General features: G+C 45.1%; 1 protein-coding gene across 1 annotated transcript in view; it reads right to left on the bottom strand.

Annotated features, from left to right (window-relative positions):
- anos1a (anosmin 1a) overlaps positions 1 to 24,017 on the bottom strand; it is a gene marked incomplete at both ends in the record, with an annotated part of 25,388 nt that continues 1,371 nt past the window's right edge. Inside the window, 13 exons of the mRNA XM_080758507.1 lie at positions 1 to 56; positions 139 to 292; positions 1,614 to 1,891; positions 5,747 to 5,930; positions 7,629 to 7,717; positions 9,718 to 9,828; positions 10,660 to 10,798; positions 15,670 to 15,893; positions 16,012 to 16,141; positions 16,534 to 16,718; positions 17,415 to 17,637; positions 18,600 to 18,665; positions 22,224 to 22,271. Of these exons, the coding sequence (XP_080614633.1) occupies positions 1 to 56; positions 139 to 292; positions 1,614 to 1,891; positions 5,747 to 5,930; positions 7,629 to 7,717; positions 9,718 to 9,828; positions 10,660 to 10,798; positions 15,670 to 15,893; positions 16,012 to 16,141; positions 16,534 to 16,718; positions 17,415 to 17,637; positions 18,600 to 18,665; positions 22,224 to 22,271 (1,887 nt within the window). The remainder of the gene's footprint in view (positions 57 to 138; positions 293 to 1,613; positions 1,892 to 5,746; positions 5,931 to 7,628; positions 7,718 to 9,717; positions 9,829 to 10,659; positions 10,799 to 15,669; positions 15,894 to 16,011; positions 16,142 to 16,533; positions 16,719 to 17,414; positions 17,638 to 18,599; positions 18,666 to 22,223; positions 22,272 to 24,017) is intronic.

The raw sequence follows: 24,017 nt of genomic DNA, 5'->3' as shown, positions 1-24,017 counted from the left end.
TCAGTGCCTCTCGATGACTGGCTGCAGTGGATGCTGACGTTTCCCCAGTCTGCTTTCTGTAATGACAGAGGACGTCAGGTCACTGTGAAATAATTATATCAGCTGTTAAACTGAGAAAATGGGGTCGTTGTCTCTTACTGTGCTTGTTGAGGTGGTGTATGTGGGTGTGGGGGCCGGGCGTTTGAAAGGTCCGACTGGAGGCGGGACCCTCTCCCTCTGCCCCGATCACATGTACCTCCAGTCTGTAGAGGCTGCCCAGTCTCAGCCCCGGTACCACCAGGACAGTACGCTCCTGGATGAGAGGGGGGGGGATAGAGAAAGTCATATACCTGTACCGTACGCATGCAGGCTCGCCAACACACACGCACGCACACGCACGCGCACGCACACACACACACACACACACACACACACACACACACACACACACACACACACACACACACACACACACACACACACACACACACACACACACACACACACACACACACACACACACACACACACACACACACACACACACAGGTTAGAAATAAGTTCAGGGTTAGGCATAGTTGAGGTTAGATTTAGGAATAATGTTTTTTTTTACTTTGTTTTTAGGTTTTAGGCATGGTTTACTGAGGTTACGTTTGGGACTACCCAATCTGGCAAAACAAAGGAAAAACAGTGCCCCTCTTTTCCTTTGACGCGAGTCAACAGTCTGTCTCGAGAGACTAAATAAAGGAATACCAGGTGAATACCGCCCGGATTTACTCGCAGGGCGAGCGTGTTGGCATTCAAAACCCTTTGGTTTAGTGTACCCTTGGTTTACTGGTGGTAGGATCTGGGACTGGTAGATGAGGCTGTGGTTTAGTGTACTGTACTTACTGGTGGTAGGATCTGGGACTGGGAGATGAGGCTGTGGTTTAGTGCACTTACTGGTGGTAGGATCTGGGACTGGGAGATGAGGCTGTGGTTTAGTGTATACTTACTGGTGGTAGGATCTGGGACTGGGAGATGAGGCTGTGGTTTAGTGTATACTTACTGGTGGTAGGATCTGGGACTGGGAGATGAGGCTGTGGTTTAGTGTACTTACTGGTGGTAGGATCTGGGACTGGGAGATGAGGCTGTGGTTTAGTGCACTTACTGGTGGTAGGATCTGGGACTGGGAGATGAGGCTGTGGTTTAGTGTACTTACTGGTGGTAGGATCTGGGACTGGGAGATGAGGCTGTGGTTTAGTGTACTGTACTTACTGGTGGTAGGATCTGGGACTGGGAGATGAGGCTGTGGTTTAGTGTACTTACTGGTGGTAGGATCTGGGACTGGGAGATGAGGCTGTGGTTTAGTGTACTGTACTTACTGGTGGTAGGATCTGGGACTGGGAGATGAGGCTGTGGTTTAGTGTACTTACTGGTGGTAGCATCTGGGACTGGGAGATGAGGCTGTGGTTTAGTGTACTGTACTTACTGGTGGTAGGATCTGGGACTGGGAGATGAGGCTGTGGTTTAGTGTACTGTACTTACTGGTGGTAGGATCTGGGACTGGGAGATGAGGCTGTGGTTTAGTGTACTTACTGGTGGTAGCATCTGGGACTGGGAGATGAGGCTGTGGTTTAGTGTACTGTACTTACTGGTGGTAGGATCTGGGACTGGGAGATGAGGCTGTGGTGGTGGTGATGATGGGGCAGCTGTTTGTTGCGGGGGTTGCTGCCCACGGCAGCGGAGGTGGTGGTGGTGGTGACCTCCGTCCAGGTCACCTGGTACCCGGCCAGCGTCACGGCGGCGGGCCGCCGCTCGTCGTGCACCTCCCAGCCGAACGCAGCCGTCACGTTGTCCCCCCGGACCTCGAAGGAGGCGCTCAGGTTCCCCACCCTGGCCAGCAGGGGGAGCTGCTTCTTCAGGGGAGGAGCTGAAGAAGCATCACGTGTACACGTAATTAACCCATTCTGACCTGAGATCAGATTCATACGAGGTTTCCACTGGTCGGATTAACCCATTCTGACCTGAGATCAGATTCTAAAAATGTCAGTCGTTCTTCGATTTTTCAAAAATAGCAGACCTACAAGCTCGTAGCGCGCCACTCGGTGGCGCGCTATGAGCTTGTAGATCTGCTATTTTTCAATAGCTAAAGCATAGCATGATGCTAACACCAAAATGGGTTCCCGTTCAGAATGGGTTAACTTCACAGAAAGACAGTTCTTTGCTCATTTCTTTATTTCCCCCATGTACGTTATTATAGTGTTCATAAACTTGCATTTTATCCAGTTGATACCGCTCTCATAATACACTGTGTTCTCTCGAATCTGTCGAACGGCACCTGATGTAGTCCCACCATGGCCGGAAACGTTATTGTACCGATCCATTCATCGCGATAGATGTTAATTGATTAATGACACTATTCGTTGATTCATTCTTCCGAATAAGAACTCAGACACATAACAGAACTTTCCGGTTCCCAAGCGGACACTGCCATCAGCCACCCACCTGGTATCTCAAGTCATCATATTATACCGTCATATGGCCATACCCTAATACAATTACATACAGTATTAAAATGTTCTTTTGACACAAGACTCAAATGGACATGATTCACCAGGATCCTGCATGGCTTGGTTTCAGGCTTAACATAATTTATATAAACTAGAACTGCACTCTGCCGAGTGCATACTTGCTTGTTGCACACTAGTAGGCCATAAATGGCCTACTAGTGCGCAAGCAGAGCGCGCAAGTACTTTCGACCGCTGGAAACTATCACATCTCAGTATCTCTGTGAAGGAACGTTTGAAATGTATAATCATTACGTGTAACTATTTGCTACCTAACTACTTTTTTACAGAAAAATGAATCATTGATATGTGATGAAAAAAAAGGTATATAAACTGAATTAAAATATATTATACAGTATAATTATTTTATTACTTATTGTAAATTGTCAATTGTTTTAAATGTATTTCATTTTGTACTATAGTGATATTAATACTAAATCATGATCAGAGTAATATGTGTCTCTAACTTCAATTTCTGTAATAATACTTTACTACAAATTTGTTGAAATATACATGATCTAAAATACTTCCGAAATCTGTAGTTGGATTTGTATTTAATTGTTTAAAGCCTAATCTTGACATGAAGGTCTTTATATTTATATCTTTTTCAGTATAATGGTCTTCATTGAAATCTCCTATTATCATAATTGTGGAAGTCGGAGATGATAGATACTTTACCATTTTTTTGAGAAATGTGTTTAATTCCGAAAGGTTTGTTTTAGGTGATCTGTACATAAGAATGATATATAGATCTTTATTTTTTACATGTATACATACGTGTTCTACTTTTTTCATTACAACTACATACAGAGTATGTAGTTGTAATTTGATTAGCAGTATACTGTGGTTACTTGGTTCCAAAAAGTGACAGCCAAGTTTTTTTCAACCGTAAGTCTGTGCCTGGTTTGCTGGGACCAGTTACCACATTACATCATCGTTGAGAGCTGGGACCAGAGTACATGGTGTGTATATGTATGACTAGCTCTCAGTGATGACGTAAGAGAAATGGTCATCTGTGTAATCTGGTCCCACCAGATACCACATTACGTCATCGTTGAGAGCTGGGACCAGAGTACACGGTGTGTATATGTATGACTAGCTCTCAGTGATGACGTAAGAGATATGGTCATCTGTGTAGTCTGGTCCCAGCAGACCAGGCACAGATTTACAAATTACAAATCACATTACAACTACATATAGAGTATGTAGTTGTAATTTGATTAGCAGTATACTGTGGTTACTTGGTTCCAAAAAGTGAAGCCAAGTTTTTTTCAACCATAAGTCTGTGCCTGGTTTGCTGGGACCAGTTACAACATTACGTCATCGTTGAGAACTGGGACCAGAGTACATGGTGTGTATATGTATGACTAGCTCTCAGTGATGACGTAAGAGATATGGTCATCTGTGTAGTCTGGTCCCAGCAGACCAGGCACAGATTTACAAATTACAAATCACATTACAACTACATACAGAGTATGTAGTTGTAATTTGATTAGCAGTATACTGTGGTTACTTGGTTCCAAAAAGTGAAGCCAAGTTTTTTTCAACCATAAGTCTGTGCCTGGTTTGCTGGGACCAGTTACAACATTACGTCATCGTTGAGAACTGGGACCAGAGTACATGGTGTGTATACGTATGTAACTGGTCCCAGCAAACCAGGCACAGACTTACGGTGATATAAACACTTACGTCAGTGATGACGTAAGAGATACATACAGAGTATGTAGTTGTAATTTGATTAGCAGTATACTGTGGTTACTTCGTTCCAAAAAGTGAAGCCAAGTTTTTTTCAACCGTAAGTCTGTGCCTGGTTTGCTGGGACCAGTTACATATATGTAACTGGTCCCAGCAAACCAGGCACAGACTTAGTTACAAGTTACAAGTTACAACATTACGTCATATACACACCATGTACTCTGGTCCCGGTTCTCAACGATGACGTAATGTTGTAACTGGTCCCAGCAAACCAGGCACAGACTTACGGTTGAAGAAAACTTGGCTTCACTTCGAAGAGACCAAGCGAAATGATTACTTGCGCGCTCTGCTTGCGCAAGTAACTACATACAGAGTATGTAGTTGTAATTTGATTAGCAGTATACTGTGGTTACTTGGTTCCAAAAAGTGAAGACAAGTTTTCTTCAACGGTAAATCTGTGCCTGGTTTGCTGGGACTAGTTACAACATTACGTCATCCTTGAGAGAGTACATGGTGTGTATATGACGTAATGTTGTAACTTGTAACTTGTAACTAGTCCCAGCAAACCAGGCACAGACTGTATGTAGTTGTTCTAGTTACAACTACATACAGAGTATGTAGTTGTAATTTGATTAGCAGTATACTGTGGTTACTTGGTTCCAAAAAGTGAAGACAAGTTTTCTTCAACGGTAAATCTGTGCCTGGTTTGCTGGGACTAGTTACAACATTACGTCATCCTTGAGAGAGTACATGGTGTGTATATGACGTAATGTTACAAGTTACAAGTTACAAGTTACAACATTACGTCATATACACACCATGTACTCTCTCAAGGATGACGTAATGTTGTAACTAGTTCCAGCAAACCAGGCACAGATTTACCGTTGAAGAAAACTTGTCTTCACTTCGAAGAGACCAAGCGAAACGATTACTTGCGCGCTCTGCTTGCGCAAGTAACTACATACAGAGTATGTAGTTGTAATTTGATTAGCAGTATACTGTGGTTACTTGGTTCCAAAAAGTGAAGACAAGTTTTCTTCAACGGTAAATCTGTGCCTGGTTTGCTGGGACTAGTTACAACATTACGTCATCCTTGAGAGAGTACATGGTGTGTATATGACGTAATGTTGTAACTTGTAACTTGTAACTAGTCCCAGCAAACCAGGCACAGACTGTATGTAGTTGTTCTAGTTACAACTACATACAGAGTATGTAGTTGTAATTTGATTAGCAGTATACTGTGGTTACTTGGTTCCAAAAAGTTGTTACAAGTTACAAGTTACAACATTACGTCATATACACACCATGTACTCTCTCAAGGATGACGTAATGTTGTAACTAGTCCCAGCAAACCAGGCACAGATTTACCGTTGAAGAAAACTTGTCTTCACTTCGAAGAGACCAAGCGAAACGATTACTTGCGCGCTCTGCTTGCGCAAGTAATTACAGGCGGTGTGTGTGTGCGTGTGCGTGTGTGTGTGTGTGTGTGTGTGTGTGTGTGTGTGTGTGTGCCAGTGTCTCACCCTCCTGTCTTGAACTTGAACTTGAACAAGCGATGGGTTTGGGGCTCTTGGCCTGGACGGCGGCGCACGGCGGCGTGACGAAGCTGACGCTCTCAGACGGGAGGCGGAGCTTACTGCCCAGAGGCTGCAGCAGCACCTTGTACTTGCAGGAGAACAGCAGACCCCGCAGGCTGGCAAAGCTCTCCTATTGGACAACACAAACCAACAACGTTTGACCACGAGGCTCTCCCATTGGACGACACAACCAACAATGTTTGACCGTGAGGCTCTCCTATTGGACGACACAACCAACAATGTTTGACCATGAGGCTCTCCCATTGGACGACACAACCAACAATGTTTGACCATGAGGCTCTCCCATTGGACGACACAACCAACAATGTTTGACCATGAGGCCCTCCCATTGGACGACACAACCAACAATGTTTGACCACGAGGCTCTCCCATTGGACGACACAACCAACAATGTTTGACCATGAGGCTCTCTCCTATTGGACGACTGCACAACCACAATGTTGACCATGAAGCGTAGGGAGAGTTATTTCCAAAAGTGGCTGATTGACTGAATATTTATTAACGGTTTGCAGAATTACAGTGTACATTTCAAGCACAAACTCAATACAAAGACCTCAAGTTTAGCAGGCATATACAGTAATGTGGGTGGACGACCCAATTAAGCATTACACTTGTTTACAACAGGGTCCACCTTGTTCAATTCATCAAAACATTTAGAGACGTACAAATGACGCAGTGCATAGAGCCTATATTGTCCTAGCTGTTCTACAGGCGCCCACTCTCCAGCTGTGTTGATTTCGTCAACTAATGCGACTAAAAGACGAAGAATGTTCGTCGACTACCTTTTTTCACTGACGGAAACTAAATGGAAACTAAATGAAAACTAAGCTGTGATGACTAAAACTAAGACTAAAATGTATTGACAATTTCGTCAACAGATTAAAAACTAGACTATAATGTTAGGAAGGGACTATAGTGGACACGATATCCAGTATAAGCCATTTTACACTTTACACGCATTGTGGGCTTGTAGATCGGCTATTTTCAGCAAGTGAGGGCATCGAGGCCCGCCAAAATGCATTTCAGTCGACTGAATCAACTGTAGATTTTAGTCGACTAAAATCACATGACATTTAGTCGACTAAAACTAAAGACTAAAGCGGAAACATTCCGGGTGCCTAAAATGTGACCAAAACTAAATGAAAACTATTCAATTCAAGATACTATGACTAAAACTTGCTGTCAAAAACAACACTCCTATTTCCCAAGATCTACATCTTAGCCGGCAAAACAAGAATATGATAGCCTTCGCATCTCTTTTGGCTAGGCGGCAAATACTATTTAAATGGAAGGAGAAAATACCACCAACCTTTAAATCTTGGGTTAATGATGTTTTACATCATCTGACATTGGAAAAGATTCGCTACTCCACAAGAGGGTACGCCGGTGCCTTAAAATTCTACACCATTTGGCAACCTTTTTTAACATACATTGAGAGGATGAACGCGGCTGACATCAACAATCCTTAACTTGTTACACTGACCCTACTGTAATTGTTTTATTTAATTTTACTATTATTGTTTTATATATATATATATATTTTTTTTTTATTATTATTATTATTATTATTTCTTTGCATACTTCTATTATTCTATTATGTCTATGTATATTTGTATGTGCCTTTTATTTCATTTGGTGCAAGATACCGGGGTTGTGGCTCTGTCGGAGCGTGAACTCTGGGGGGAGGGGAGGGGGGAAAAATGTTCGAAAAATGTTATGCAATATTTTCATGTGTGAAAAAGTAATAAAAAAAACTTTGATAAAAAAACAAAAAAAACAACACTCCTGTTCTGATCCAGCGGGTCACCTGTGTGATGACCTTCTCCGGGGGTGAGGTGTGGTTGTGAGCACAGGTCTCTGGTCCCCACTGCACGCGGTAGCGCACCACGGACGGCTCTGAGGGACAAAACGAGAGGCTTTCATAGATTCACCCTTTCTGGTGGTTCTGTCCAACCTATATGTGTCACGTTATCAGTCTGTTGTATACTTTTATTATGTAGTCTTGTCCTAGTGTTTCCTGTTTTCCCTAGTTACTGTTCTGCCTGTCTTGTCTCACCTCCCTGTGATTACTATAGTTTTCTCCACCTGTGTCCTGTTAGTCTCCCAGCCAATCCCAGTGTTGATTGTTGTTCTGTTGCACCTGTGTCTGTCTAGTCTTTATAAACCTCCCTGTGTTCAGTGTTCCCTTGTCAGATTATAATTCATTGTTACTGTGTTTGTCCTGCGACACTTTACTGTGAGTTTATGTTAATACATATATTGGACTGCATCAGTTTGCCTGCTTGGTTCTGCTTCTGGGTCCTCACCTGACACACCGTGACAATATGTCTTGGATTGATATTCAAACAATAGACACAATCGTGAGACAAAGACACTGATTGGAGTTTAGCTCATGAATGATTAGACTGAATGATTAGATTGAATGCAATGCAGTAGGCCTACTATACATGAAGAAAATACATCCCTCAAAAATTCAGATTTTCCGGCCTGCCTGCCAGCCTATAGCGGTCCGGGGCAGCTATGCTGCTATAATCCAGCCGGACACTAGCGTGTTGTGGGTTCGCCGACTCTCAATCCCGGCGACCTTTGCTGTGTGTCACCCCCCCCATCTCTCATCCCCCCATTTCCTGTCAACATACTGTGCACACTGTCAAATAAAGGTGGAAAAAGCCCCCAAAAAAATAAAAAAAACAAAAATCTGATTTCCACATGCCAGTCTCCGCACCCCACCACCGCCTGCTTGTGCCGTTGTTTGCATGTTCATGGAGCCGGTCCGTGGTGGGCTCACTCCCGAGTGGTCCGAGGCAGGCCGAATGGGGTGAAACCGGTGACGTGTATAACGCTGCTTGCTACCCAATTGGCCGTGGTCATGATGTTTTGCTCTGCCCCAGGACTTCGGAAAGTCGGGAAACATGGATATAGTTTGCTGTGATTTTCTTTTTTCTTCTTATATTTTTATCCCACGATTTTGTAACCCATTTTTCACCCCTGTGTCAATCATCTAATGTGATCCTGGGCTCTATACACACCCTCCTCCAACCTAGTCCCCTATTATATATGGGGGACAAGGGGAGAGCAACGGACTTGAACTCATGCTTCCTTCATGCCTGAGTGTCCAAGTTGCTCCTTTTACACCTGACAGGGGGGAGTTTCCCTGGTTGGACGTATAGCGCGTGGAAGGAACACGTTATTCCAACCAGTTCCTTTCCCCTCCATCAGGCGCCCCGGCTGGCCAGGGGGAGGCAGTTTAGTGACCAGGATTACTGCATGTTTTTTGTGAGGGTATACCTACCCTATAGGGGACACGGGGAGAACACGCAAACTCCACACAAGAAAGGCCCTTTCGCCAACCCCGCCTTCGGGTATGGGCACTGACGACGCGGAGGAGGAAACACGCCGGTTTGCTGTACTTTGTACAATAGAAACTGTATATACTGTATTTTGTGTGCTGTGCAAGGCCATAAGGTGCTGTATGTATCCGTGGCTGGACTGCGATATCAAAGCAAAAGCGCCCCTTCTCTTAAAGGAGCAGTTCACCCAAGGCCCATAAACAAGTGATTACAATAAGAATTGTTATCACAGTTCATTCATTATAGACGTTCACCAGAGAAGCCGCTTCAAAAGGCCTGCGTTACACTATGGCTTCCGGCAAGGAGAGGAGCCGAAAGACAGCAGTCCATACACAAACACGCACGCACGCACGCACGCACGCACGCACGCACACGCCGCTCGGCTCTAAACAAAGACCCCTTTGTTCCAGGCTGTAATTACTTATGATTGGTCTTTTGAAACGTAGGATAAGCTTCATGTTGTTTACATAACTCTGACAATCCTCTCTGTGCTGCTACTGATGTTGACAGACACATGGGGTGCGTGCATGCGTCATGCGTGCGTACCTGTGCTGCTCTGCCAGTAGACCCGCACCTGAAGCTGTCCGTCCTGATAGAACGGAGTCCCCACGTCCAGGATGTCTAGAAGAGGGTCTGACGGAACACCACTGCTGATGGCTGTGCAGCGCCGAAGGAAGGAAGGAAGGAAGGAAGGAAGGAAGGAAGGAAGGAAGGAAGGAAGGAAGGAAGGAAGGAAGAAAAGCAAAAGAGGTTTGTTTTGTTGTTTTAGTGCGTTTTCGGGCAGCAACACAAAAAGCTTCTCTTCCATGTGTGAATTGAGATGGCATTTTTGATTTGATTGAATGAACACTTTAGCCTAATTAATCAAAATGTTGTCATCCACGGAGGTACAGTATAAAACAGGGATCAGAGCGCTGAAAAACAGCGAAGAAGAGGATACAGAGTTAAAAACAACGACCCAAAAGGTCTTCATTGCGGTCGGAAAATGCCGAAACGTCGAAAACGTCGAAAAGGTTTACTTTGAAACGCTGAGTACATTTTGATGCCGATACTTTTATACTTTTACTCATGTACATTTCCCAGACTTTTACTTGTAACTGTAGTACTTTCCCCCCCCCCGCCATGCACTCACTGCTGCTCATTGCGAACGCAGTGAGCACTAACTATGAGACCTAGCAGAACATGTCTGTCTGTCTGTGTGTCTGTCTGTCACGCTGTAACACCAGCGCAGCTGTATCACACACAAAAAACACACACACACACACACACACACACACACACACACACACACAAAAACGTAACTTAATTATTCATTTTCTAAACGTTAAAAAACTTTAAAAAAACACACACACACGCACACATAGTCACATACACAAAAAATCTTAAAAACGTAACTTAAAAAGAAATCTTAAAAAACCCCAAATATGTACGTTCGCTTCCCGCGTTTGCGCGTCTTACTCGTAACACAACAGAGAATGTTGTATATACCTGCAGTGCGCTGCTGCTGCGTGGCGAAGCGCAGGGCGGCCTTGGGCCCTTTCAGCTGGCTCTGTCCCCAGTAGGACACCGCCTGGACCTCCACGCTGTAGCTCCTGTTTGACCGCATGCTGTCCAGCTCCACATGGGTCTGAAGGACAAGCGCGTGCACGCGCAAGCACGCGCAAGCACACACACACGCGCGCGCACACACACACACACACACACACACACAAACACACTCACACACACACACACACACACACACCCGTAAACCTCAAGTTTAGCAGGCATATACAGTAATATGGTGGTGTGATGGTGGTACATTACGGGAGTTTACCGGAGTTTCCTGTAATATACACAACAAAAAATTTAAATAACATACTTTTATACTTAACAATAAACAATAAAACACCTTGAACCAACCGGTATTCCATGCTTTTTGCACAGTGTACACATCTGAACAAAATAATGTCCATGCATTTTCAATTATGTCAAATAATTGCTCTTAGGCAATTCTGTAATAATTCTGAAAGGCCGGCCTATACAGCACGGCGTGCACAAATTCAAACGCATCTTAAACGTTTCCGACAGGGACAGACCAGGTGTTTTTCTGAACAGCGCGTTTCTGTTTATAGTACCATTCAAACAGCCAACGGAGAGAGAGAGAGAGAGAGAGAGAGAGAGAGAGAGAGAGAGAGAGAGAGAGAGAAGCCACACTATAACTGTAAATGAAACCACAATTAAGCATCGGATCAATGAATCCAAGACTGTTGTTGACACAAGAACACTCCTGTTTCTCTGGGACGTCACTCAGGATCTGCTCGCCAAGGGAAGCCAAAGAGAGCCGCCGCGGGCGACAGCGAAAACAAGCACAATGTCAGCCGGTGTAGTTATACAGTATCCCAATCGTATGGATTAAAGGAAGCACATTTTTATCTCACTTGTGAAAAAAGTGTTGTATGGCCTTATTGCCAAGTCCTAATGTACGACTTGTTAAACGCTGTGACCCCCCACACACACTAGCGCCGTTTCCCAAACAACTAACAGCATAATAATATGTCAAATTATGATTGTAAGTGCTAGTTTGTCAGCTTTCGACCTTTTGTATAACAAACTCACTGATGCACCCATTCTGTGGGTTTAGGTGTACGCAGTAGGACGAATGTCACTGTCCACTTGGTACATTCATTTGCTTTGCTTTTATTTCAAGTAAAATGCATGGTACAAACATCTTCCATGTTGCTGGTAAAAACCATGTATCCACAAAGTGCATGAATTCCCCTCACAGGCTGTCCATAATTAAGCCCTATAGGCCTGGAGGCGTGCCCGTCTATGCCCAACCCACTAACCCAATTAACCAAGTATCTTCAGAATATTCTTGGCTAAATAATAACAGAAATAATAATCAAAAAACAGTGAATTGGCTTCTACAATGATGTTCCTTTGAGTAATAATTATTGTTCCTGCCGTTCTAGAGTACTGCCAACCAGGTGAAGAAATCACAGACTGAGGCTTTATAACCTTTACTTAAATGAAATCCCAGAGACCCTCATAGGGTTTTATGGAAGATGCTTCTATAGTTTGAACACTTCACTATAAACAACCGAAAATAGAGCGGAAAACGGAGAGCGAGAGACAGCGAGATCAATTCGTGGCGGTGACGACTCGCCACAACGTATTTTTTTACGCCATGACGTATTCTTCATTATCCGCCATGGCAGAACAAAATCCGCCGTGGCGAGTACAGAATCCGCCATGGCGACGACTCGCCACGACCTATTTTTTTACGCCATGACGTATTCTTCATTATCCGCCGTGGCGAGTACAGAATCCGCCATTGTTTATTTTTTTTTTGCGTGCCGTGGTGCAGGTTTTATTGTCCTAGTAATACTATTCTCGGAATTATTTCATCCTCTTGTAGCGTAACGGTTAGCGCTCTCGCCCCTATAGTCAAGGCACTGTGCCGGGCCAGGTTCGATTCAGGCAAAAAACAAACTTTTTTTTTTTAAAGTTATTTTTTTACCCGTACATACAGTGTGTGTGCGTGCGTGCGTATACAGTGTGCGTGCGTGTATGCGTGCGTGCGTATACAGTGTGTGTGTGTGTGTGCGTGCGTGCTTCATCGTATTTATTATTATTATTATTATTATTATTAATATGCAGGTAATAATAATAAATACGATGAAGCACGCACGCACGCATATACAGTGTGTGTGCGTGCGTGCGTATACAGTGTGCGTGCGTGTATGCGTGCGTATACAGTGTGTGTGTGTGTGCGTGCGTGCGTGCGTGCGTGCTTCATCGTATTTATTATTATTACCTGCATATTAATAATAATAATAATAATAATAAATACGATGAAGCACGCACGCACACACACTGTATACGCACGCACGCATACACGCACGCACACTGTATACGCACGCACGCACACACACTGTATGTACGGGTAAAAAAATAACTTTAAAAAAAAAAAGTTTGTTTTTTGCCTGAATCGAACCTGGCCCGGCACAGTGCCTTGACTATAGGGGCGAGAGCGCTAACCGTTACGCTACAAGAGGATGAAATAATTCCGAGAATAGTATTACTAGGACAATAAAACCTGCACCACGGCACGCAAAAAAAAAATAAACAATGGCGGATTCTGTACTCGCCACGGCGGATAATGAAGAATACGTCATGGCGTAAAAAAATAGGTCGTGGCGAGTCGTCGCCATGGCGGATTCTGTACTCGCCACGGCGGATTTTGTTCTGCCATGGCGGATAATGAAGAATACGTCATGGCGTAAAAAAATACGTTGTGGCGAGTCGTCACCGCCACGAATTGATCTCGCTCCACCTGGAGCTGGGAGTTCGGCTATTATCGCTGCGCTATACGTGCCTCCATAGAAGACATGTTGCCTTCTATTATTTGTGGAATCCAAATGACTGAAATCAGTTGTGGCGACTGACAACTTTAATCCTTGCAATCGCACAACCTCTGTTCCATTCTGCTCTCTCTCTCTCTCTTGCTCTACCTTCCCAGAGGGGCATTGGCTTCTCACATGCCAGGGCAGTCAAAAGGGCTACAGCCTTATTAGCCTATATATATATATATAAGAAAATGCATACAAGACATTCCGTCTTCTTTTCACAATTTCTTCCGTGTTACTTCTGACATTCACTCCTACCCCACAAGGCAAAGAGATCATTTTGAATTACCCTATTGTCGCACTTCCAAACATCATCTATGGAACTCCCTAGAATAGATGCTTCACTTAAATCCTCATTATCCTTGCCAATATTCAAAAAACATCTAAAGAAATATCTTATTTCTTCCTCTCTGTACATGTTTTACCTTGATGCGTTATATTTTCTTTTGTGTGTTTGTTGTTGTATTGTTTATTTCTGTTTTTTGTGCAGTCTGTGTTTTTATTTCTTTACTGCACAGCTGCCCCCCCTTTGCCAACTTGTAGACTTATGTACTGTTCTTTATGAACTTTTAATCTTTTAAAACCTCTAAGACCTCTTCCTACAGGAAAGGATTCCACATAAGAAGCTGGCTTCTTCCCTTCCTTGCATTGTATTTTTGTTCTTTGATATGTTATTGTCTATTTTTTGTACTACATGCTAAATAAATAAACCTAAAACCTAAACTATACTCTGAAATCTCTACAAACACTGAACCTGCAGGCAGCACCTCGCTCCAACCACCGGCATTCCTTGATGTGCCCTGTGACGTAAATTGATGGTGTGAAACGTCTTTAACCCATTTTAGGCCGGGAACCCGTTTTGGTGTTTTAAACATTACGTTATAATTTAGCTATTGAAAAATAGCAGATCTACAAGCTCATAGCGTGCCACCGAGTGGCGCGCTACGAGCTTGTATAGGTCTGCTATTTTTGAAAATTTAAAGAATGACTGAATTTTTTTTAATCTGATCTCTGGTCAGAATGGGTTAATCAGACCAGTGTGTGTCAAGTGGAAACCTCGTATGAATCTGATCTCAGGTCAGAATGGGTTAAGACTTGATCTTCAGATCACTTGATCCTGTCCTGTCACATCAGTCATCTTCAGATCAAGCCGAGAGGAGACACACGCCACCCTGGCTTCACGTGCACTACTCTGGCTTCACGTGCAGCTCAGATTGGGTGTGTGTGTGTGTGTGTGTGTGTGTGTGTGACTCATGGCTCAGTTCCTGTCACTTACTGTAAAAGGTATTTCTGCCAGTAGGAGAGGATTAATCTTTTACACATTTGTTATTATTGTTATTCTTTGCATTTCACGGCTGGTTTCATGCACGCGTTTGCCTGCAATGAATGCTGACTTTACACGCTCAGCTTCAAATATGACTTATCCAACAACTGTTAACTCTTAACCCATTCTGACCTGAGATCAGATTCATACGAGGTTTCCACTGGACACACACTGGTCTGATTAACTCATTCTGACCTGAGATCAGATTCTAAAAATGTCAGTCGCTCTTCGATTTTTCAAAAATAGCAGACCTACAAGCTCGTAGAGCGCCACTCGGTGGCGCGCTATGAGCTTGTAGATCTGCTATTTTTCAATAGCTAAAGCATAACATGATGCTAACACCAAAATGTGTTCCCGTTCAGAATGGGTTAATATAATAAATCCTCTTGAATATGTTCTTGCGGTGAACAGCGGAAATAGCTGATCTGTCACTTCATGAAAGTAAAATGAAAAGATTCTTTGGAAAAAGGACATTCATAGATTTTTACCTCCGATATAGCCAAAATCCTTACTGGACTGGAAATCGTTAAAAGAAAAGCTAAAGGACCCCAACCCTACCTTAACTGTAACCCTTTAACCATTCCTACAGGATGTTAACCCTGAGAGCGTACACATGGAACCAAAAAGGACCCTTACAGGTCTGTAACTCCGACAGTGTACAAATTGAACCAGGTGGATCCTTTACAGATCTGTAACTGTGGTACTGTATGGTGGTCTCTGGTCATTCGTTTTTGGGTCTCGAGCTAAAGAGTTTGGGAACCGCACTGCGCCATCACTGCTTACCCCTCTCAGGGTCTTCCTGCGCTTGGTGGAGGAGGAGGAAGGTGAGGAGGGGGGCTCCCCGGCAGCGGAGGCCGTCCTCCAGCTCCAGGAGACCTTGTAGTGATGGACGGGGACGTCCGGGTCGACCGGAGCGCTCCAGCGGAGCCTGGCCGACACCGTCCTTCCGGGGCCAAAGGTCATGTTGGTCACCCGCAGGTCCACAGGGGCCGGTGGGCCCGAGGGGTCTGTGGGTGATACGAACGGTGGGGAAGGGAAGGGAAGGGAAGAGGAGGGTGGGGTTATTTAAGAGGAGCTGTTTTTAGACGTACGGACGGACGGACGGAGGGACAGACAGACGCTCACCTCTGCGTGTGTGGACGTGTCGGCTGGGCGTGGTGAAGCCTCTGGTTCCGTGGGTGTTGACCGCCGCCACCCTGAACTGGTACCAGCGGCCCGGCCGCGTGTCCACCAGCCTGGCCAGCTGCTCCGTGGTCTGTGTGCGTGTGTGTGGTGGTAAACACGTCGGGGGAGGGTAACATACAAGAAGGGACATAATAAGAAACAAGCCATCTGGTACAGAGAGTAAAGTTCATGGTGTTTGAGAGTTTTGAGAGTGTACAAATGATTGATACAACAGACAGACAGACAGACAGACAGACAGACAGACAGACATTCACTGCGGGTGTGAAGGGAAAGGATTGACAATACCATAGAGCTAAGTTTAGGCATTGCTTTTGTGAGGTTTAAAGTTAAGGGGTTTAGGCGCCAACCAGGGTGCGACCAATGGAAGAGGGAGTCCTACATAGTATAAATAAACGACACGTGTCTGTCTGTCTGTCTGTCTGGCTCGTTCGTTCGTTCGTTCGTCGGGGAGGAGAGACCCACCTGTGCCACCACCTGCCAGGGGGTGGCGCTGTCCTCGCTGGGGCCGATGCCAAAGTTCCACCTCCTGTGGAGCACGTAGACGACGGGCTCCGCCGACACGTTGAACCTGGAGGACCAGCGCACCTCCAGCCGGCCCGCCGGGAGCTCCCCGAACACCAGCTCCTTCCTGGGCTTCAGCGGAGCGCCTGCAATGCATGGGGAGGAGACAGGGACGCTCTGTTATTAGCTCATTGAGACCCGAGACCAGATTCTGCAAGGGGTGCAGTACTTAGTTCAGACTATAGTCATTGGGTCCGACAAACGACAACCTATACCTCAAACTCTACTATAGACAAATCCACAGAGGGGTGCCCTGGGCGCGCGGCCATTACTGAGGTGTAATGAATCCATGGAGCAGGTGCTCCGTAGGCCAGGTGTGGCTAATCAGTGCTGCTGCATGTGCTTAATGGTACACCTCAGTAATGGCCGCACCCAGGAAACCCTCTGTGGATTTGTATACTGTGTATGTTGTTCCAGGGACACCCCACAAGCAAAGATTTGAGTTAAAAATGTTTTCCATGGAAAAATGTTTTTTGCAGATGTATAAGCTCTTAGCGCAGCACTTGTAAGCTCGTAGATCGGCAATTTTCAGAGGGACTTTCTACATTTTATACATTTGAAAATGTGACTTTAGATTATTATTTTTTTAAATATTCAGCTAATAGTGACATCTCCTTGGCTTATATCCACACTTTTCCTGGGCTGTGTGTGCTCCAGTTCCTGTTGATTTCATTGGATATCATTGGTCATCTGACCAGTTTCATTGGCTTTCATTGGATCAAATCGACAGGAACTGGAGCACACACAGCCCAGGAAAAGTGTGGATATATATATATATATACCCTTGTAGAGGTTCTTGGGGGCCTGGCAGGTATGTCCACAGCCGTTGGAGCAGCACTTCTTCTGGGCCGAGCACTCTGCGTCGCGGTCGCAGCTCTCCACGCAGGCCGCCGCGAAGCCGCTGGCCCTCTCCGGAGGAGGGCAGTCGCCCTGCTTCGCCGCCGCCACCGACCGGACGAACTCACAGCTGGTCACGCACTCCCACTGCCTCCTGGGGAAGGAGCGCTGCGCGTCGAGGGAGCGAGAGAGGGGTGGACAAGAGTGTCGGGGTCATTTATGGCTCGAACTGTTATGGCAGTATCACGTGGATTAAAGATAAAGGATATCTCACTATACAGACAAAAGTGTTGCATGGTCGAGTCTTAACCCGTTCTGACCTGAGATCAGATTCTATAAATGTCTTCTATACATCCTGGCAGTTTTCTGAAAAAGCCATGTTTCTGTGTCAGTCGTTCTTCGATTAAAAAGAAAATAGCAGACCTCCAAGCTCTACAAGCCACCGAGTGGCGCGCTACGAGCTTGTAGATCTGCTATTTTTCAATAGCTAAGGCATAACACAATGCTAACGCCAAAAGGGGTTCCCGCCCAGAATGGGTTAATATGCATTTTCTGAAACCGTGTGAAATAAATAAAATCAGAGAATATAGCATTCCAAATGTCGCGCAATCTTTTTTGTTACACCACCTATCCTAGGGCATAGGATCACGCTGTAGCACGCTGTGAGCTTGTAGATCTAGATTTCAATCACGCAGCCCCCGTGTTCAGCCATTTGGCGAAAAACGACTTATGTTACATATTTTTGTGTAATGTTATACATGTTTTGGGGAAATCAATAGACAAAATCATTGCACAGCCAACTATTCTTCCAAGACCCTTGATACATTCCAGGACCCTTGATGAATTCCAACCTTTTCCAGGACTGGAAAATGTTTTGTTTAATTTCAAAGTATTTCCAGGAATTTCATGAATTATGAAGAATTAGAATTGTGAAGAAACTAATCACAGACTGACACTTTAGTACAGACAGAAAGACAGACAGACAGACAGACAAAGATACATGTAGCTGCTCCAAATCAACTCACACAACGCGTCTTTGCATCGTTCCATCTGCCCGTGTGACCAACTGTGACATCATACTGTACCTCACACAGGAGTGTGACATCAGCATATACTGTAACTAACTGTACCTCACACAGGTCCCGGCACTGGCTCGTCCTCTTCATCTCCCAGGTGTCCTTGCAAGGCTCCAGACACTGCAGAGGAGAGAGAGAGGAACACATTTACCCTAAAGAGCTACTCAACAGCGTTGCCAGGTCTGCTTATTATTAGCAACTTTAGGCTCGTTTTTTTTGTTGTTTTTTGGGTCTTGTTTGTAAAGTGTACCGGCGGTATAGTTGATTATTTTCAACTCATCGTTGCTCATCGTAACGTGGGCCCTTGAAGAATCTGTACTACTGTAGCCTATACTCCTAGAAATGTCGTAGTAAATAAGTGTCACACATATTCAGAAGAAAGCCTGGAGACATAACATTCTTGAAAATTGGGTCTTATGATCAAAATAAGAACATTATGATTTAAAAACACAATCAAACATTTGGTTCGGAAGGTCCTGACCGCCAGTTTGGAAACCGTCCGCTGCCCCAGGGGGGTCTGTGCTGTGAGCCAGTACTGTCAGCTCTCATCTAGGCTGTCCGCTCCTCAAGATCTCTATAATCCAGCCTCGCATCACCATATCGCCCGTCCTCTCCCATAGCGTTTCCTCGGTTGTCGCTACATTTTCCGCCCCATTTCCAGCTCAAGTCGAGCGCCTATAACCTCCCCCGACCCCTCACCCCCAGTGGTGGAACGCAAGAGAAGAAAGGTACTGTCCCCTTTTCTTTTTTTTGCTTTTTTTACTGGACTATTTCCAATTTTAAATACTTTTACTTCTACTCCACTACACCCTATAAGAGGCAAATATTTTCTTTTTACTCTAGTACAAATAATTATTTGAAAACTTGAGTTTGGTGGTTGGTAGATCTATAGCGAGCTCAAAACGTGTAGGATTTGCTATGCGTCGCGGGCTTGGAAATGGGACATTCTGCATAATGAGTACCTTTACTTTTGAGACGGGGGAAGGGAGATAGAGAGAGGCTGTTAGGAAGTAAAGGTGAGTTTGAGGTCATTTGCGATTCAACCGGTTCTTTTTGATCAAACCAGACCAAAACATCAGGACATGGGGGGGGGAAATGGGGGAAATTGGGAAAACAATGCAAGGCTTCCAGTGTGCAATTGGTCATTTCAGTGTGTGTTGCAATGTGTGTGCATGTGTGTGTAAGTGCGTCTGTGCATGTGTCTGTGTGCATGTGTGTGTATATGTGTGTGTGCGTGCGTGCGTGCGTGCGTGCGTGCGTGCGTGCGTGCGTGCGTGCGTGCGTGCGTGCGTGTGCGCGCGTGCCTGCGTCTATGTCTGTGTTCGTGCATGTGCGTGTGTGTACTGTGTGTGTGTGTGTGTGTGTGTGTGTGTGTGTGTGCGTTCATGCGTGCGTGTGTGTGTGTACTGTGTGTGTGTGTGTGCGTGTGCGTTCATGTGTGCATTCATGTGTGTGTGTGTGTGTGTGTGTGTGTGTGTGTGTGTGTGTGTGTGTGTGTGTGTGTGTGTGTGTGTGTGTGTGTGTGTGTGTTTGTGTGCAGACCTCTCCTGCACCACAGAGGTCATAGATAAGGGTCAGAGTGACCTCTCCGATGACCGCTCATATAGTGTGTCTCCATCTGGGCAGCAGGCCGCTGCGGCGCACACACGCCACCGTTTGATTGGACATCCAGATAAACGGCTTCCTCTCCCCCCGGAGGAGAATGAACGTCTTTGTCTCTGAACTTCCTGTTTCGACCAATCGCCTAAAACCGGCTTTGTTTCCCCCGCCGTATCACTGACAAACGCGAGACCCCGTGAGCACGAGTGAATTATTTGGACACGCATTCTTCCATGTTTGGGGTTCGTTCGTTCGGGCAAAAAAGATGTGGGGAGAATGAAGCACGTCGTAGAGGAAGTCTGGACGTCAAAGTCGCGGCATATAGACGGCAAACAAAAGCTATACGGGAAGCGCCGAGCTCCTTTCATGACCTCCATGTGCTATTTAAACGGCGGAGGACTTGAGTGGGTTTACGTCAAGGCTCTCGACAACGACCCCCCCCCCCCCCACAGGAGAATGAGCTCAAAGGCCAGGGCGAGGGCGCGCACAGTGACATCACCCACGCCGCCCGCCCGCCCGCCCACCCACCCACAGAAGCCACACAGAGGGAATACTGCGAGTTATGCCATCTTCAAGAAGGGGTTTGTGCTGTATTGGAGCATGTGAGAGTCAAACTGTGGCACTTTGTGTCCATCAGCATATTTTGCGTTTGGCCACAGAACCCCATTTAACAGTTTTCTGAAAAACGCTATGTTTCTATGTCAGTCGTTCTTCGATTTTTCAAAAATAGCAGACCTACAAGCGCGTAGCGCGCCACTCAGTGGCGCGCTATATGAGCTTGTAGATCTGCTATTTTTCAATGGCTAAAGCATAACATAGTGCTAACACCAAAAGGGGTTCCCGTCCCCAGAATGGGTTAAAGAGATTTTCTGCCAGAGACCCTCATGATGGGAGATTTGTGATAAAGTCATTATTATTGTCACGTTTCACATTTCTCAAGAGCTTCATAACTACTCTTTTATTTACGATAAACGACAATAGCGATTGTCATCCCAGCCCTATAGTCAGGTGCATGGAGTCTTCAGATGACAGCGGAGGTTTTGACCTTGTAAGTCATTCAAACTTGAGTGAATAAAAGGCACAAAAGCAGCAGCAGCAGCAGTTTGACCAAATGTTCTTGTATAGAATCCGTGGTGGGGGGTCCCATCTCGACTGTGCTGGTGTGCAGTGGCACATGTTATTGAACCATATGGAAGGAGTGTGTGTGTGTGTGTGTGTGTGTGTGTGTGTGTGTGTGTGTGTGTGTGTGTGTGTGTGTGTGTGTGTGTGTGTGTGTGTGTGTGTGTGTGTGTGTGTGCGTCCGTGAGTGTGCCTGCATGTATAAATGGTTCATTTATGTTAACAGTGACTGTGGAGGAAACCATACAAGGTTCATCATGATAGCAGTTAGGGGTTTAGCGCTTTCTACAAAATGAATGTCTTCCAAATGGGGGAGGGGGGGGGGCTAACCGCTCTATCCATTTATACTTTGGCTATTCAAAGCATATCTAGCCTACAAGCTTGCACACACAATATTTTAAAAGTATTGAAATATTGAAGATTTTGAATATCGTCTAGTTTCCCCAGCATAGAGTGGACTGGAGACCATATAAGCATATCGCTTTTTGTATATTTATTGCGTTTAATAAGCGATTATTTATTATATATTATTTGTATTATCATTCAAATCTAGAGAGTTGTTCTTTCCACATACGGTATACTCCACAAATGCCAGGTCTGCACCATACCGTACGTCCGTGCATATTGCATGCAAAATGAAAAATTACCGGGCCGCAACATCACGGTATACGTTGTATTATTGTATTATCATAATATCTCAGGAGGAAGCATATTATGGGGCGAAGAAAAGTCCTGTTCCATCCGTTACTGTCTCGAGCTCTTGAGCAGTGATGTATTAGCCGAGAGCCACCGGCTATATACTCTCTCGGCGTATAGCCAGCGGCAGAAAATGAAGTATACCCGCGCCGGTGATGAATGGCAAATCTAGAAATAGGTAATAAGTTCCACTATGGTGTACGTGTACGGCTGTACGAGCACGGCCGACACGATGAAAGTGCACCGGTGCATGCTGCTGCCTACCTTTGCGCATTGTTTGTTGTTCCGACACCAGCCAAAGGATCCGTTATTCTGAGAGAGAGAGAGAGAGAGAGAGAGAAAGAGAGAATGAGTTACTATTGTTCACCCATGGGTTGATATACATGATAACACAACGTCTCTGTGGGGTGAACACCTTTAAGTCTCCTTCACTAGGCCTACTGTACATCACTAGTATAGGCCTATACTGTACAAATATTGTACGTTGACTGTCACTGAAAACTTTTTTATTATTATTATAATTACAAAACATACATTAACTAGCCATTTCAGTCCTACTGTATTTGGCCATTTGAATGTTTTACATTTTAATGTGAAATGTGACATTATGCATAATGAGTTATTTTACTTTTGGTACATTTTGATGCCAATACTTTTTGGTATGAATCATCACCGCACACAGTATCTATGAACAGACAGACAGAAAGACAGACAGACAGACTCAGTCATCATCACAAATGACCCCATCCCCCCCCCTGTCCCCCAAGGAGGTCACTGCGAGTGCATACTTCAACTGACCAATGACGTGTTCCACTGCCATTCTCTTCTCAGTGAATGATGTCAACTGGACGCACGCACGCACGCACGCACGCACACAGTTAGATCTGCACACATTAGTCAACTTTGATGCATATTAACTAAAGTCAAAAGGTTTTGAAAGTGGAGCCTCGCTCCAATTGGAAAACTCTAAAGGCCGGAATCAGGTCCAAAACATTGAGGAACCAGGAATCGGTTCCATCACATTAAGGAACTGTTTTTGTAACTGGTTTTATATCTACACTGTCAGAGACTTCGTTCTGACAGTCTGCAGTACAAACTGAACAATATCAGTGGTTCTCAAACGTTTTAACCAGGGCCGGATTAACACGTCTGATGGCCCCCCTGGGCACTGAAGCTCGAAGGCCCCCCCCCCCTTCACATGCACGCGTAAATCTTCACAAATTTAATTTATATTGGCCTATTCCCGGTCGCCTACCCCGCCCCCAGAGTGACAGCCAGGCAGTAACAAACTCATTATTTGTTATCTGACCCACACAGTAAGCAAATGGGTAAGAGAATTCGCCCGTGTATTTCAGTGTTTTTACCTTCTTTTTTTTGTCGAGCCACCTGACACACTATGCATGCAGAATGAAAACAAAGCAATGCTGGATGGCCGGACGGACGTACGCACGTACGACTTTTATTCCACCAGAATCACCTCTCCACCTGACCTCACACAGCCCAGCGGGCCCACCCACCTTGAACAACAGCCAATCACCTGACCTCACACAGTCCAGTGGGCCCACCCACCTTGAACAACAGCCAATCTAGTGCATTGTTGCTGCTTTACACACAATTGCACTTTTCAACAAAAAATAAATCTGTCCAAGGGCCCCTGGGCACGTGCCCAAAGTGCCCATAATGGTAGTTCCGGCCCTTAACCCTAACTCTAAGAGTGTACAACAAAAACACCTTGAAAAACCCTAACAGGAGCCCTCGTACAAAGGTTTCTTCGACTATGCATGCACCTCTTGGTACCACAGCACCTCAAAGGCCTTGACTCCTTCAAAACCGCTCTCAAAGGGCACCTACGGACGGCTGCAATTCTAAACTGAACCTTTTTCCCCTCAATGTATATATGTTTCCTTTCCATTTTTACCTCCTTTATGATGAATTCCTGTTCTGTTCTTTGGCTAAATTGAAGTGTATATATATCTACGTCTCTAAATGTTTTGATGAATTGAACAAGGTGGACCCTGTATGCTTTATTGGGTCGTTCACTCACAGTTAACAGTTTTT

The sequence above is a fragment of the Protomyctophum bolini genome, assembly GCF_963924005.1.
Source record: "Protomyctophum bolini genome assembly, chromosome: 24".
Classification (NCBI taxonomy): Eukaryota; Metazoa; Chordata; class Actinopteri; order Myctophiformes; family Myctophidae; genus Protomyctophum; species Protomyctophum bolini.
Note: the sequence above shows the minus strand (reverse complement) of the source record. Positions and strands in the feature narration are given on the sequence as shown.